Source organism: Nilaparvata lugens, chromosome 6 (assembly GCF_014356525.2).
Source record: "Nilaparvata lugens isolate BPH chromosome 6, ASM1435652v1, whole genome shotgun sequence".
Classification (NCBI taxonomy): domain Eukaryota; kingdom Metazoa; phylum Arthropoda; class Insecta; order Hemiptera; family Delphacidae; genus Nilaparvata; species Nilaparvata lugens.
In genome coordinates, this window is record NC_052509.1 from 8050486 (window position 1) to 8065747 (window position 15262).

Here is a 15262-nt window from a genome sequence, read left to right on the forward strand (position 1 = left end):
ATATTTTTTACTCTGTGTTTAATCTGATTTACTTTACTGTGAACTGATTCAAGATACAGGAATGTTCAAACGTAGATCTTGACATATCAATTATTTTTAACATGGAATATATCATATATTATCACTTAATATCATAAATATACATCAGGATTATTATGCCAACTCAAACGCATAACATGTCTGGTACAAACTGAGAAAATCAATATACTCTAAATTATACTTTCGAGTGGTTGAAATTGACAATTTAAAAATCATTAAATCAAATCAAATCAAATCAAATTTTATTCTCACAATTTACAATTAATACAGTACAGTTACAGTACATTTATATATACCCTTACGTTATGAGAGACTCACATGTAGGCAAAAGCCTGTGTTTGTGAGGGCCTGGCGTAATTCGCTGAATTTAAAATCGATAAACTAAATTATAAAAATTGATATTATATTAAACTAAATTGAGAAAAATACAGATTGAAAAAAAAAATATGAGTAAATGTTGATATTATAGACAGAAAAACAGATAATTGGCTGCAGAAACAGTCAGTTATAATTAATGACTAAAAGTTAGTAAAACTAAAAGGTAGATACACTATAGCAATGCAATTAAATACCAAGTTATAAAGAATTTTCCAAACTTAGAATGAAAGATGGTGAGGACGATGGACAATCCAATCAAAAACATGTAATACTATAACAGTAAACTACACTGGCTACAAAAAAAAATAAATAAAATAATAATAATAAGCACTGTGGGACTTGGACTTCGAAGGACCACAGACAAGATCACCAAGTTCCACATTCCCTACCTATATACAGAGAGCAGCACGCGTTCAGACTCTTCCTGGTCACTTACAATTAACCACTTCTCAACAAGTCGCTTATACTGGCCTGATCTGTAATTTTGAAAAGTTTTAAGATAGTCAGGTATGTTTCTAAGTATTATGTGTGACAGGTACTGAATATTAGTTGTTGAATATGTTTTATTTAATCTTGGAGTCTGTATATTGTTTATATGTGATGCTCTGGTGGGGTATCTATGATCTATTGTATTGTTAAAAATTTGGTTATGGTGAGAGTGCATGTAAATTAAGGCAGATCTCACAAATAGCTGCCTTACATTGAACACTTTAAAGTCCTCATATAATTCTCTAGTGGAACATCTGGGACCTCTCTGCAATGCGACCCTCAAGATAGAATTTTGAGAAACTTTTAAAGGCTCAAGAACAGTTTTATAGCATCCCCCCCACGCAATTATTCCCCATTGTAACATTGATTGTACATATGCAAAATAGACATTCCTAAGCTCCTGTACATTAAGTATATTCTTAAGCCCATGAAACAGAAATATCGCTTTACGAATTTTGCTTTTAATGTATGAAATGTGAGAGGACCAATTCATTCTGTCATCAAATATTACCCCAAGATATTTATATGTGCCTACTTTTTCAATAGATGGACAGTTGCAAAAACCCCCTGTTGAATATTGCAACAATGTAATACAATACTATTTGAGCCATCATCTGTCCTATTCCTCAATTTTAAGTCCATAAACTTTGTTTTATTAACATTAAGGGTCATTATATTTTTATCGAACCAGTCTTTTAGTTTCTCAAGGTCACTACGAGCCTTATTGTAAACCTCTTCAACATTTCTACCCGACAGCAACAATGCAGTATCGTCAGCAAACATATACAGGCTACCTTGTAATCTTACTCTCGACAGATCATTTATGTACAACAAAAATAGAAGAGGCCCCAATGTGCTTCCTTGAACTACTCCATACCTGATTGTTTCCAGGCTACTATGCACATCATCAATTTGGATAAACTGTTTCCTATTGCTCAGGTATGACTTGAACCAATCATGAGACTCACCGCAAATTCCATATGAATACAACTTCCTAAGCAATATTGTCCTATCAACCGTGTCAAATGCCTTAGCAAGGTCCATGAAAATTAGTAAGCTTCGCTGGTTACATTCAAAGTTCATATTGATCTCCTCATTCAACCTAAAAAAGGCATCCGACACATTCCTATCCGTTCTAAACCCAAACTGTCTATCTGACAAAATTTCCTCCTCCATTAAGAATTTGGTAAGCTGGTTTTTGACTATTTTTTCCAATATTTTTGAAAATACACTGAGCAAAGAGATTGGCCTGAAGTTGCCCAATTCAGATTTATTACCTCCCTTGTATAGTGGGAAAACCTTAGCCACTTTAAAAACATCAGGAAAAACACCAGTACTAAGACTTAAATTGAAAATGTGTCTCAAGGGAATAATGAATAGACTAATATTATTCTTCAGGAAATTAGCTGATATATTATCATGTCCTGGAGCTGATCCACCCCTCAATTCATTTGCAATCTGTGTTATATCGTCATCGGTTACAGGCTGTAGGATGAATTGAGAATTACATATATAGTTCTGATCAAAATCATCTATTGGATCGCCTATTCTTTCTCTGATTTTATCTGCCAGAACACCTCCAATTGAAGAAAAATATTTATTAAATTTATCAGCAACTGCCTCTCTTATGTCTGTTGTTCCGCTAATATCTAAATCATTCGAGAAACCTTCAAAAGGAAATGAATCTTTTGTATTTATCCTGCCTGCTATTTCATTAACTGTTTGCCAGAAAAATTTCGGATCATTCTTACTTTCATTTATCCTACTTCGGTAATAATCTTTTTTGGCTGTCCTATCAAAGTATGTAACTCATTCCTAAAGTCCTTAAATTTTCTTTGCAATTGAACATCAGTAGGTTGCCTTCTTAACTGTTTTCCTAATTTATCTCTCTCTCTTATCAAACGAACCAAATCTTGAGTTATCCAAGGCTTGAGTCGCTTACTTTTCGCATTAGGCTTTTTTAATATTTTTTTCAAATTATCTATGGCGTTCGCAATGATATCAAAAAAGCTGCTTGCGGACTGATTAACATCATGAACATTAGTTACACTCTCCCAACTTTGCCTTTCCAATTCAGCTATTAAACATTGTTTATTAATGAAAAAATTTACCTTGTCCTGAATTAACTTTGTCTGCTCATTTGTGATAATCTCAATTGCAATTCCGAAATGGTCAGTTATATCAACCCGGAGAATACCGGTATGGATAGGCCTAAAGCCATTACTTGACTGTTTGATAAATATGTGATCAAGACACGTGCTACTACCTGTGATTGTGGATACTCTAGTGGGCTTATCAATGCAGGACATAAATCCAGCATCATACAATGTGTCAAGGTAGAGTTCTGATTTGGCGTCCCTCTGTAATATGTCTATATTTATATCTCCTATAAAAATGATGGACTTAGATGTATTATTCAGTTGAGCAAAATAAAGTTTCAAATTAAATAAAGTTATAAATTAAAGCAGTATCATTGAACCTATGAACTAATTCAATCTCTTATTCACCTTGAATAATGATATTCATAACAATATTACATCGTGAGAGTGGAAAGAGACGTAATAGAACTGAATTATTCATTTTATTAATCACCAGATCGAATATACTTACAATGAAATCGTCAAAATTTGGCTTGTATCTGTACATTTATATAAATTTAGTTCACAGACCTTCAGACCCGAGAGTTGGACACTTATTCCAACATCTTCCCAGAAAATAAAATCATTGTTTTTCAGCGTTTTACTAACATGAATATCTAAAGGTGCGTACAGATATACGCGCCGCGAACATGAACAATTCACTTTTAATCAGCTGATTATATCTGTATTTTTACAGAAACAGTAAGATACAGATATAAAAAGCTTGGCATCAGCTGATTAAAAGTGAATTGCTCATGTTCGCGGCGCGTATATCTGTACGCAACTTAATAAAGCTGTAATTATTTCTAGGTGGTTCACAGACGACCTCCAGACTCGATTTCAACGTCTTTCCGAAGTACAGAATCTTTGTTTTTCAGCAATTTCTCAACTGAAATATTTGATAAACCACAATAATTTTCAGGTGGATCCCGCTGACATGTACCGTTTATCTGCCGAGCCCAACCACAACTTCATAACATCAGGTAACAACAATTTTAGAAACCCTCGAACTACAAACCCAACAGGCCTCACTTCGAGCCCCCCGGGAGTTCCGCACGACCCTACATCCCAAGATCAGCTACCGACCTCCGAGGTTCCGAACCCTGCCAGAGGTGGACCGACCCTGTCTGACGACCTGAGGTGTCAACCGTATGCGGGACAGAGTCCGTCGTTCCTGAGACTGAACTGCGTTCATCCTCACACCGTTTTCTTTCCAGTAAACAGTCCTGAGTTCAGTAATCTCACGGTGAGTTAATGTCTCTACTAGTCTTGGAAATGGTCAAGAAAAGTGAGATGTGCATTACCATTACTTATTATTAGTAGATGTGCAGAATTATTATTTATAGATGTGCACTACCATGGTGGTCAAAAAAGTGAGATGTGCACTACCATTATTTATTATTAGTAGATGTGCAGAATTATTATTTATAGATGTGCACTACCATGGTGGTCAAAAAAGTGGGATGTGCACTACCATTATTTATTATTAGTAGATGTGCAGAATTATTATTCATAGATGTGCACTACCATGGTGTTCAAAAAAGTGAGATGTGCACTACCATTATTTATTATTAGTAGATGTGCAGAATTATTATTTATAGATGTGCACTACCATGGTGGTCAAAAAAGTGAGATGTGCACTACCATTATTTATTATTAGTAGATGTGCAGAATTATTATTTATAGATGTGCACTACCATGGTGGTCAAAAAAGTGGGATGTGCACTACCATTATTTATTATTAGTAGATGTGCAGAATTATTATTCATAGATGTGCACTACCATGGTGTTCAAAAAAGTGAGATGTGCACTACCATTATTTATTATTAGTAGATGTTTAGAAAGGTAGGCATTTTTCAGTTTCATTTCAAATAGAAAAGTAAAGAAAAGACATGACTGTACCCGTTGGGGTAGCCACTAACGATAGGACAACTTCTAGCATGACTTATCAGACATTTCTTCAAATGATAAATTCATTTATACATGAAAGACTTCGAACGAAAAACAGCTATTTGACAGCATACTCTTACATATTTAAAATAAACAACAAATAACAATGAATAAACGACTTGGAAATTAACAATTTATAATTATACAAAAATAATTCAGCCTCAAATGGAGCAGCTAAGGAAAAAATAAACAACAACAATAGAAAATAGACTCCCCACTATGTGATTGTGGGGCGATGGAGCAGACAGTGCACCACATAATTTACTTTACTGTATCCAGTCACCAGGCAATACAGTACATTTCAACCCTCTACGTGCACTTATAGTGTGAAATTTTCTCAATTCTGACAAAACTGCCATACGCTACATAAATAAATAGATAAATAATACAAAATACAAAAACCTTACCTCAAAAACATTTGTTCGAAGCCTTTCTTTGATCACAAAACAACATGTATGACGAGTATGTGTGTTCACACATGTTCAACACACTTTTCATGTCGTAAGTGGCCACCCTCAGCTCACATTATTTATTATACATATTCTCATTGTACATTTTGCATGTTTATCCATTCTACTTCACAGACCTCCAGACGGAGGTCAAAGCAGAAAATCGTCGGTTTTCAGCGTTTCCCTACCATAAATATCTAATAAAACTATACTAATTTCCAGGTGGTTCACAGACGACCTTCAGACTCGATTTTAACATCTTCCCAAAGCATAAAATCGTCGTTTCTAAGCGTTTTCTCAACTTAAATATCTGATAAACCACAATAATTTGCAGGTGGATCCTGCCGACATGTACCGTCCATCTGCCGAGCCCAACCACAACTTCATGACATCGGGTAACAACAATTTCAGAAACCCTCGAACTACGAACCCAACAGGCCTCACTTCGAGCCCCCCAGGAGTCCCGCAGGACCCTTCATCGCAAGATCAGCTATCGACCTCCGAGGTTCCAAACCCTGCCAGAGGTGGGCCGACCCTGTCTGACGACCTGAGGTGTCAACCGTACGCGGGACAAAGTCCGTCGTTCCTGAGACTCAACTGCGTCCATCCACACACGGTTTTCTTTCCAGTAAACAGTCCTGAGTTCAGTAATCTTACGGTGAGTTGAAACCTTTACTAGTCTTGGAAATGTTCAAGAAAAGTGAGATGTGCACTACCATTATTTATTATTAGTAAATGTGCAGAATTATTATTTATAGATGTGCACTACCATGGTGGTCAAAAAAGTGAGATGTGCACTACCATTATTTATTATTAGTAGATGTGCAGAATTATTATTTATAGATGTGCACTGCCATTATTTATAATAAGTAGATGTGCACTACCATTATAATCATTAGTATTCCCGACAACAGTATGGTACTTAGTTTATCAACCATAATGGTGAGGTAATTTTCATCATCATCTCAATTCATAAAAGTTCTCTGAGGTGTGATGTGATGTTTCATTAATTCAAAAATCTTGTAACCATCCAAATTAAACTTCAATCAGAGCATGAACAAATGGTTTGTATTCAATAATATTATTATGTGCTACAGCAGATTACACAAGAACCCAACAACATTTCAAACCAGAAACCACAACCACAACACCAGATACACGAATCTTCTCATCACCAGTGTTGCAAGGAAGGCACTATACCAGAGACATTTCAATCATTTAGCACCAAAATTATATAATCTACTTAAATTATATAATCCTAGAAAGTTCAAAACAATAGTACATAATTGGTTGATGAGCAAAGGAAGACAGAACATAGAAAACATGATTTCAAATAACAACTAACCACCTAATGACTTACTAAACACTAACTAATTAGTAATACGCACAAAAAAACAAACAAAACCTACTCTAAAACATGGTACGCCATAGTGGAGTAGGTCAATTTCCACACAGAAAAAACTAAACAAGTAGAGGACACATTAGAAGAATTTTTGCAACTAACTATTGTATGTAATATTGTAATTTATCTAATATTTTGTGTAGTTGATGTTGTAGTTTTAGTTTTTTTGGGAAATAAACATTTATTTATTCATTTATCTCGAGTTCAAACCGTGAGTTTCTCTATCACCATTTGAAAACTTGCTGGTTCGTAAGGCCCGAACTTCACAACACATTGGTGTTGTTTTAATCAGTGTGATGATAAGCTGCATCTGCGCGTGCAAAAAAGACTTCTGTTTACTCAAATCAACTATTAACAATTCATTTCAAATACAATTTTAGATAAGTTTGAGAGATTCGAAGATATTGAGAAATAACATCAAGCCAATTTGCGCGGGTTCCATATCACTACACAAATGAATAGATTCCCAAACGAAATATTCCCCAAGATTTGAACACAAGAATGTGGATCACATTATTTCACAGCTAAAACAGTACAGGAGACAAGATGTTGAATTAAAAGGACATTAAAAATTGACCGATAGATCTAATTTTCATCGATTGACATAAGGCAGTTATTGGTAGAGAATGGAGAGGGAGAATAACGAAGAGAGAGAATCCGACAGACCAATCAGCAACAAGTTCTTAACCAAGCTTAATACTCACACCTTCAAGCTCCGCCTACCTGTCCTCTGATTAGTCATGTGCAGAATTATTATTCATAGATGTGCACTACCATGGTGTTCAAAAAAGTGAGATGTGCACTACCATTATTGATCATTAGTCAATGTGCAGAATTATTATCTATAGATGTGCACTACCATGGTGTTCAAAAAAGTGAGATGTGCACTACCATTATTGATCATTAGTCAATGTGCAGAATTATTATCTATAGATGTGCACTACCATGGTGGTCAAAAAAGTGAGATGTGCACTACCATTATTTATTATTAGTAGATGTGCAGAATTATTATTTATAGATGTGCACTACCATGGTGGTCAAAAAAGTGAGATGTGCACTACCATTATTTATTATTAGCAGATGTGCAGAATTATTATTTATAGATGTGCACTACCATGGTGGTCAAAAAAGTGAGATGTGCACTACAATTATTTATTATTAGTAGATGTGCAGAATTATTATTTATAGATGTGCACTACCATGGTGGTCAAAAAAGTGAGATGTGCACTACCATTATTTATTATTAGCAGATGTGCAGAATTATTATTTATAGATGTGCCTACCATGGTGGTCAAAAAAGTGAGATGTGCACTACAATTATTTATTATTAGTAGATGTGCAGAATTATTATTTATAGATGTGCACTACCATTATTTATTATAGTAGATGTGCAGAATTATTATCTATAGATGTGCACTACCGTTATATTAGTATTCCCGACAACAGTATGGTACTTAGTTTATCAACCTTAATGGTGAGGTAATTTTCATCATCATCTCAATCCATAAAAGTTCTCTGAAGGTGTGATTTGATGTTTCATTAATTCAAAAATCTTGTAACCATCCAAATTAAACTTCAATCAGAGCATGAACAAATGGTTTGTATTCAATAATATTATTATGTGCTACAGCAGATTACACAAGAACCCAACAACATTTCAAACCAGAAACCACAACCACAACACCAGATACACGAATCTTCTCATCACCAGTGTTGCAAGGAAGGCACTATACCAGAGACATTTCAATCATTTAGCACCAAAATTATATAATCTACTTAAATTATATAATCCTAGAAAGTTCAAAACAATAGTACATAATTGGTTGATGAGCAAAGGAAGACAGAACATAGAAAACATGATTTCAAATAACAACTAACCACCTAATGACTTACTAAACACTAACTAATTAGTAATACGCACAAAAAAAAACAAACAAAACCTACTCTAAAACATGGTACGCCATAGTGGAGTAGGTCAATTTCCACACAGAAAAAACTAAACAAGTAGAGGACACATTAGAAGAATTTTTTGCAACTAACTATTGTATGTAATATTGTAATTTATCTAATATTTTGTGTAGTTGATGTTGTAGTTTTAGTTTTTTTGGGAAATAAACATTTATTTATTCATTTATCTCGAGTTCAAACCGTGAGTTTCTCTATCACCATTTGAAAACTTGCTGGTTCGTAAGGCCCGAACTTCACAACACATTGGTGTTGTTTTAATCAGTGTGATGATAAGCTGCATCTGCGCGTGCAAAAAAGACTTCTGTTTACTCAAATCAACTATTAACAATTCATTTCAAATACAATTTTAGATAAGTTTGAGAGATTCGAAGATATTGAGAAATAACATCAAGCCAATTTGCGCGGGTTCCATATCACTACACAAATGAATAGATTCCCAAACGGAATATTCCCCAAGATTTGAACACAAGAATGTGGATCACATTATTTCACAGCTAAAACAGTACAGGAGACAAGATGTTGAATTAAAAGGACATTAAAAATTGACCGATAGATCCAATTTTCGTCGATTGACATGAGGCAGTTATTGGTAGAGAATGGAGAGGGAGAATAACGAAGAGAGAGAATCCGACAGACCAATCAGCAACAAGTTCTTAACCAAGCTTAATACTCACACCTTCAAGCTCCGCCTACCTGTCCTCTGATTGGTCAAATGTGTATTTCAGAATTCAGTCGCTAGATGACTATATACATCATTGGAAACGATGGAGTGGGGAAGCTTCAAATCGGCCACCAGTTGAATGTGTGCCGAGTTTTGCTTGAATTCAGAGTTCATTCAACTGTGTACACGATTCAGAGGTCATATTATCCACAGAAAAAAAGTACAAAGTATGAATTGAAAAACTCAGTTGTCCTATAAGTCAGTCACAAAGATCATAATCTAGAAAACAATTGTTTCAATCTTCTAGCCTTTACTTTATCATTCACCCCAAAAACACAAAATTGACGATTTCAAGGTCAAATACTGATTTTCAAGGTAAGAACTGGAGCAAACTCATAGATTGAGTGGTTATTGACCGCATCTGTGCTCGATCAGGCAGAAAAACACAAAGGTAGTTGGGCCAAAGACAAAAGACTGATTTTCGAAAAAGCATCAGCCTGTAAAAAATGAGTGTAATGAATTTGAAACATGTTCATCATCTCAGCAGATGGACCAAGATGTGCCTCAACTACAACCATTGAAAATGGAAAAAACTCCATAGGGCCATTCAGAGGTAGCAAACTGTCAATTTTTGTGTAGTTGATAAGTCTATTGTGGTAATTATTGATATTAAATGGACTAAGGCCAGGAAATTGTCAAAAACCACATATTTTATTGAGATTTGGAAAGACCGGTTTCGGTTATTACAATAAAAGTTAAAGTATAAAAGTTTATCAGATATTGACAATGGTGTAATAACCGAAACCAGTCTTTCTAAGTATCAAATAAATCTGTGGTTTTTGACAATTTAAGTTATTAGTCTTTTTCTTTTAATAATCCCTACAATAAAATTTGATCCAGACCGTTTATGGTACACCATTACTCTGATAAACTCCTTTCAGAGATTCACAATACGGTGTAACAACCGAAACCGGTCTTTTCAAATTTTAATAAAATCTGTGGGTTCTCACATTTTGGAACATTCTGTTTATAGCTTTGGTGTAAACGCGGCTTTAGACTTCTTATTTAATAAGTAGAAATCTGTTTTGAAAATAAACACCTGTCGATTGTTCATGAAAGCATGAAAATATACTGTTCAATCATTGTAGTAATCAAAAATTTGTTTGCCAGAACCTTCAATTTATAACCAATTTTCTCAACAGGTGCAAGAAGTAATAGACGCCCTCTCAGACCAACTCCCGGCGCTGAGAGGAGTACGCCTTGTAGGAGGCGCCTGCTATCTCAGCTTGGCAACAGACGCCGACGCCAAGACTCTTCTTTCGGCGACGTCCCCCCTAGCACCCACCCTGCGAGGCGTCCGACTCCCCTTACAGGACGCCTCCCTGGGCACAGCGTTTGTCGCCCTCACCGGAGTGCCGCACCAGGTCACCGACGCCCAGGTGGCTGACGCGTTGGCGCCGTTCGCTACTGTCGTGGGTCAGTGACAAAACTTGTAGAGATAGCTCTGTATTGTTTCAATATCTCTCATTGTTTATAGCGAATTCTCTCATATATTCTCAGCTTACAGAACATGAATATCATCATCATTTAGTAGGATTATTGAAGCTTCATTATTGCCTCAGGATAACTTAGCTTCATCATAGTGTACATCAAAAATGAATATCATCAAGTAAACTTCTTCATTCGTCTCGCAAAATTATCGCCATGTCACGCGATAAATGTTTTGCTCTTAAGACTATAAATTACAATATTCCACAGCTAAAACAGTACAGGAGACAAGATATCGAATTAAAAGGGCATTAAAAATTGACCGATAGATCTAATTTTCATCGATAGACATAAGGCAGTTATTGGTAGAGAATGGAGAGGGGGAATAACGAAGAGAGAGAATCCGACAGACCAATCAGCAACAAGTTCTTAACCAAGCCTAAAACTCACACCTTCAAGCTCTGCCTACCTGTCCTCTGATTGGTCAAATGTGTATTTCAAAATTCAGTCGCTAGATGACTATATACATCATTGGAAACGATGGAGTGGGGGAAGCTTCAAATCGGCCACCTGTTGAATGTGTGCCGAGTTTTGCTTGGATTCAGAGTTCATTCAACTGTGTACAAGATTCAGAGGTCATATTATAGGCTACAGAAAAAAGTACAAAGTATAAATTGAAAAACTCAGTTGTCCTATAAGTCACAAAGATCATAATCTAGAAAACAATTGTTTCAATCTTCTAGCATTTACTTTATCATTCACCCCAAAAACACAAAATCGACGATTTCAAGGTCAAATACTGATTTCAAGGTAAGAACTGGAGCAAACTCATAGATTGAGTGGTTATTGACCGCATCTGTGCTCGATCAGGCAGAAAAACACAAAGGTAGTTGGGCCAAAGACAAAAGACTGATTTTCGAAAAAGCACCTGTAAAAAATGAGTGTAATGAATTTGGAACATGTTCATCATCTCAGCAGATGGACCAAGATGTGCCTCAACTACAACCATTGAAAATGGAAAAAACTCCATAGGGCCATTCAGAGGTAGCAAACTGTCAATTTTTGTGTAGTTGATAAGTCTATTGTGGTAATTATTGATATTAAATGGACTAAGGCCAGGAAATTGTCAAAAACCACATATTTTATTGAGATTTGGAAAGACCGGTTTCGGTTATTACAATAAAAGTTAAAGTATAAAAGTTTATCAGATATTGACAATGGTGTAATAACCGAAACCAGTCTTTCTAAGTATCAATAAATCTGTGGTTTTTGACCAATTACTTAGTCTTTTTCATTTAATAATCTCTACAATAAACTTTGATCCAGACGGTTTATGGTACACCATTACTCTGATAAACTCCTTTCAGAGCTATTGACAATACGGTGGAACAACCGAAACCGGTCTTTCCAAATTTTAATAAAATCTGTGGGTTCTCACATTTTGGAACATTCTGTTTATAGCTTTGGTGTAAACGCGGCTTTAGACTTTTTATTTAATAAGTAGAAAACTGTTTTGAAAATAAACACCTGTTGATTGTGCATGAAAATATACTGTTTAATCATTGTAGTAATCAAAAATTTGTTTGCCAGAACCTTCAATTTATAACCAATTCTCTCAACAGGTGCAAGAAGTAATAGACGCCCTCTCAGACCAACTCCCGGCGCTGAGAGGAGTACGCCTTGTAGGAGGCGCCTGCTATCTCAGCTTGGCAACAGACGCCGACGCCAAGACTCTTCTTTCGGCGACGTCCCCCCTAGCACCCACCCTGCGAGGCGTCCGACTCCCCTTACAGGACGCCTCCCTGGGCACAGCGTTTGTCGCCCTCACCGGAGTGCCGCACCAGGTCACCGACGCCCAGGTGGCTGACGCGTTGGCGCCGTTCGCTACTGTCGTGGGTCAGTGACAAAACTTGTAGAGATAGCTCTGTATTGTTTCAATATCTCTCATTGTTTATAGCGAATTCTCTCATATATTCTCAGCTTACAGAACATGAATATCATCATCATTTAGTAGGATTATTGAAGCTTCATTATTGCCTCAGGATAACTTAGCTTCATCATAGTGTACATCAAAAATGAATATCATCAAGTAAACTTCTTCATTCGTCTCGCAAAATTATCGCCATGTCACGCGATAAATGTTTTGCTCTTAACACTATTTCACATCAATTTCAGATTCTATACACCAAAAAGTAATCGGAACTCAAGGTATATCAAGAGTAGAGTAGCCTACACATGTTATCAGTATAACTGAAGATTATGGTGTCAATGTTCTTCTCCTATTAGATTTCAAATTAATCAAAAGTTGAAATTTCAGCTATCATGTATTTCACAAGTGAAGTATCAGTATAACAATTGGAACTTATGTTCTACTTGTTATATTAAGGTGCATACAGACTACTTTTGTTCCACGAACACAGCCCATTTCACTTTTCATCAACTGATACTATCCTTATTATATCCATATCCTACTGTTTCTGTACAAATACATATATGATCAGCTGTTGAAGAGTGATATCCGCGTGTTTGTGTCACTCACGTCTATATGCATCTTTAGATGTCAAGTTTTCATTATAAACATGTCCAGGACCAGTGAGCCATTTTTGTGAAATACTATCCTCGAAATAAGTTCAGTTATTGATTGATCGAGTATGAGTACAATATGAGTATATTGATTGAGTTTCTTCATTTCATATTCGCATTTTCAGGGACTGTAGAGAGGAGAATCTACCGCGGCATAGACACAGGAGAACGACTAGCCAGACTTCGCCCCAAACTTGCCATCCCGCGCTTCCTGTGGTTTGGGGGATGCCGTGCCATCCTACGCCTCATGAAAGAGGAAGAGATCGGCGCTCTCGCTCTCGCACGTCGCAAATCGTTCCGCTCTCACCTCCACATCAAACTCAAAACAGACTCCTCATCACCGCCACAAGTGCCACCTCTCCCCAAGGTCAACCTGGGCCAGAACAGTGTGGCCCAGAGTGTGCCCAATTTGGTACCAGTTACCACCTTGTCCAACTCCCCACCATTGATCGGATTCTCAACCACACAAAGTGTCCCAGATTTGACGGTGCAACCCCCTCCACAACCACAGAAGCCTCAACAGTTCTTCTCATCGACAACCGGCGCTTCCAACAACGTGTTTCTGTTTCCACCTCCAGGTACACCTCTGGGATCCCCGGGTTCTTCCTATAGGAGACACAGCAGTATTGTGCCACCTTCACTAGGGAACCAGCCTCAGATGCAGACTGGAAGTCTTGGTGGTCAAACTCATAATGTACAACCGAGTGGTCATTCTCATAATGTGCCAAATGGCAATGTACCTAATGTTCATAATGGGAATATACCAAATGTGCATCCCCATAATACCAATGTACCTAGTGTACCTCCCCTGAATTTACTAGGGGGTGCGGATTCTGGGACACACCCCCACCACCAAAGATCCCAAAGCACCCCACCGGTACCAAACCCCAACCCTTCCCCTCTCCCCACCCGCCGACAAAACAGCCAAAGCGACTCCGAGGCCCCCAAACAACCGGACACCCCCAAAACGCGTCGAATCTCCCGGAAACTGTCCAAAACCGGAAGCCAACCCAACCTGACACCGCTAGACACGAAAAAAGCGAACGGAGACGCATCATCTTCTTCCGGTCAAGACTCACCGTCGAAGCCAAGTCGACGCCGCGCGTCGGTCTACTTCAAACGGCCCGGCTCGTTCAGACGCCAGACGTCGATGGATGGGATGGAGGGTGGAGGCGAGATGACTACCACCTGCAGTGAGAGAGAGAGGAGTAACAGTGACGTCAGCAGTAGGACTAGTGGAGGATGTAGGCGCAAAATGAGTGAGACCGGCAGGGAAGTGGGGAAAGTGCCCTGGTGTGGGTGCTGGGGTAATGGGTGTCTTTGAAATAACCTCTAGAATTTATTCACTTTGGAACTTGGTGTTCCATACTGGATAGCTTGTCAGAAGATGATGAAATTTTGAGAATTCTATGCCAATTATTTTCTTCTTAGAAGTAACAGTGAGATAAACAATATTCTTCAAAACCAGGATATAGTTAGATTCATCAAATCACGGAGAATCAGCTGGCTGGGACACGACTGGAGAATGGAGCAGAAGAAAATTCAGATGCAACTGCTAGAGGGTGAATTTTTAGCGTAAGGTGAAGAGGGAGACCCAGGAGAAGGTGGCTGCAGGATGTGGAGGGTGAACTTAATAGGATGGGGATTCGTGGATGGAGAAGGATGGCGAGTGGAGGCATGTGACGGAGAAAGCCAAGGCCCACCCAGGGCTGTAGTG

The 15262-nt window shown here is 37.4% G+C and overlaps 1 protein-coding gene across 1 annotated transcript in view; it reads left to right on the plus strand.

Annotated features, from left to right (window-relative positions):
* The window catches only part of LOC111056432, a 41516-nt gene extending 26647 nt beyond the window's left edge, over positions 1-14869 (plus strand). Inside the window, exons 7-10 of the mRNA XM_039431342.1 lie at positions 5778-6101; positions 10677-10950; positions 12553-12858; positions 13671-14869. Coding sequence (XP_039287276.1) covers positions 5778-6101; positions 10677-10950; positions 12553-12858; positions 13671-14869 — 2103 coding nt within the window. The remainder of the gene's footprint in view (positions 1-5777; positions 6102-10676; positions 10951-12552; positions 12859-13670) is intronic.
* Positions 14870-15262: the final 393 nt, after the last annotated feature.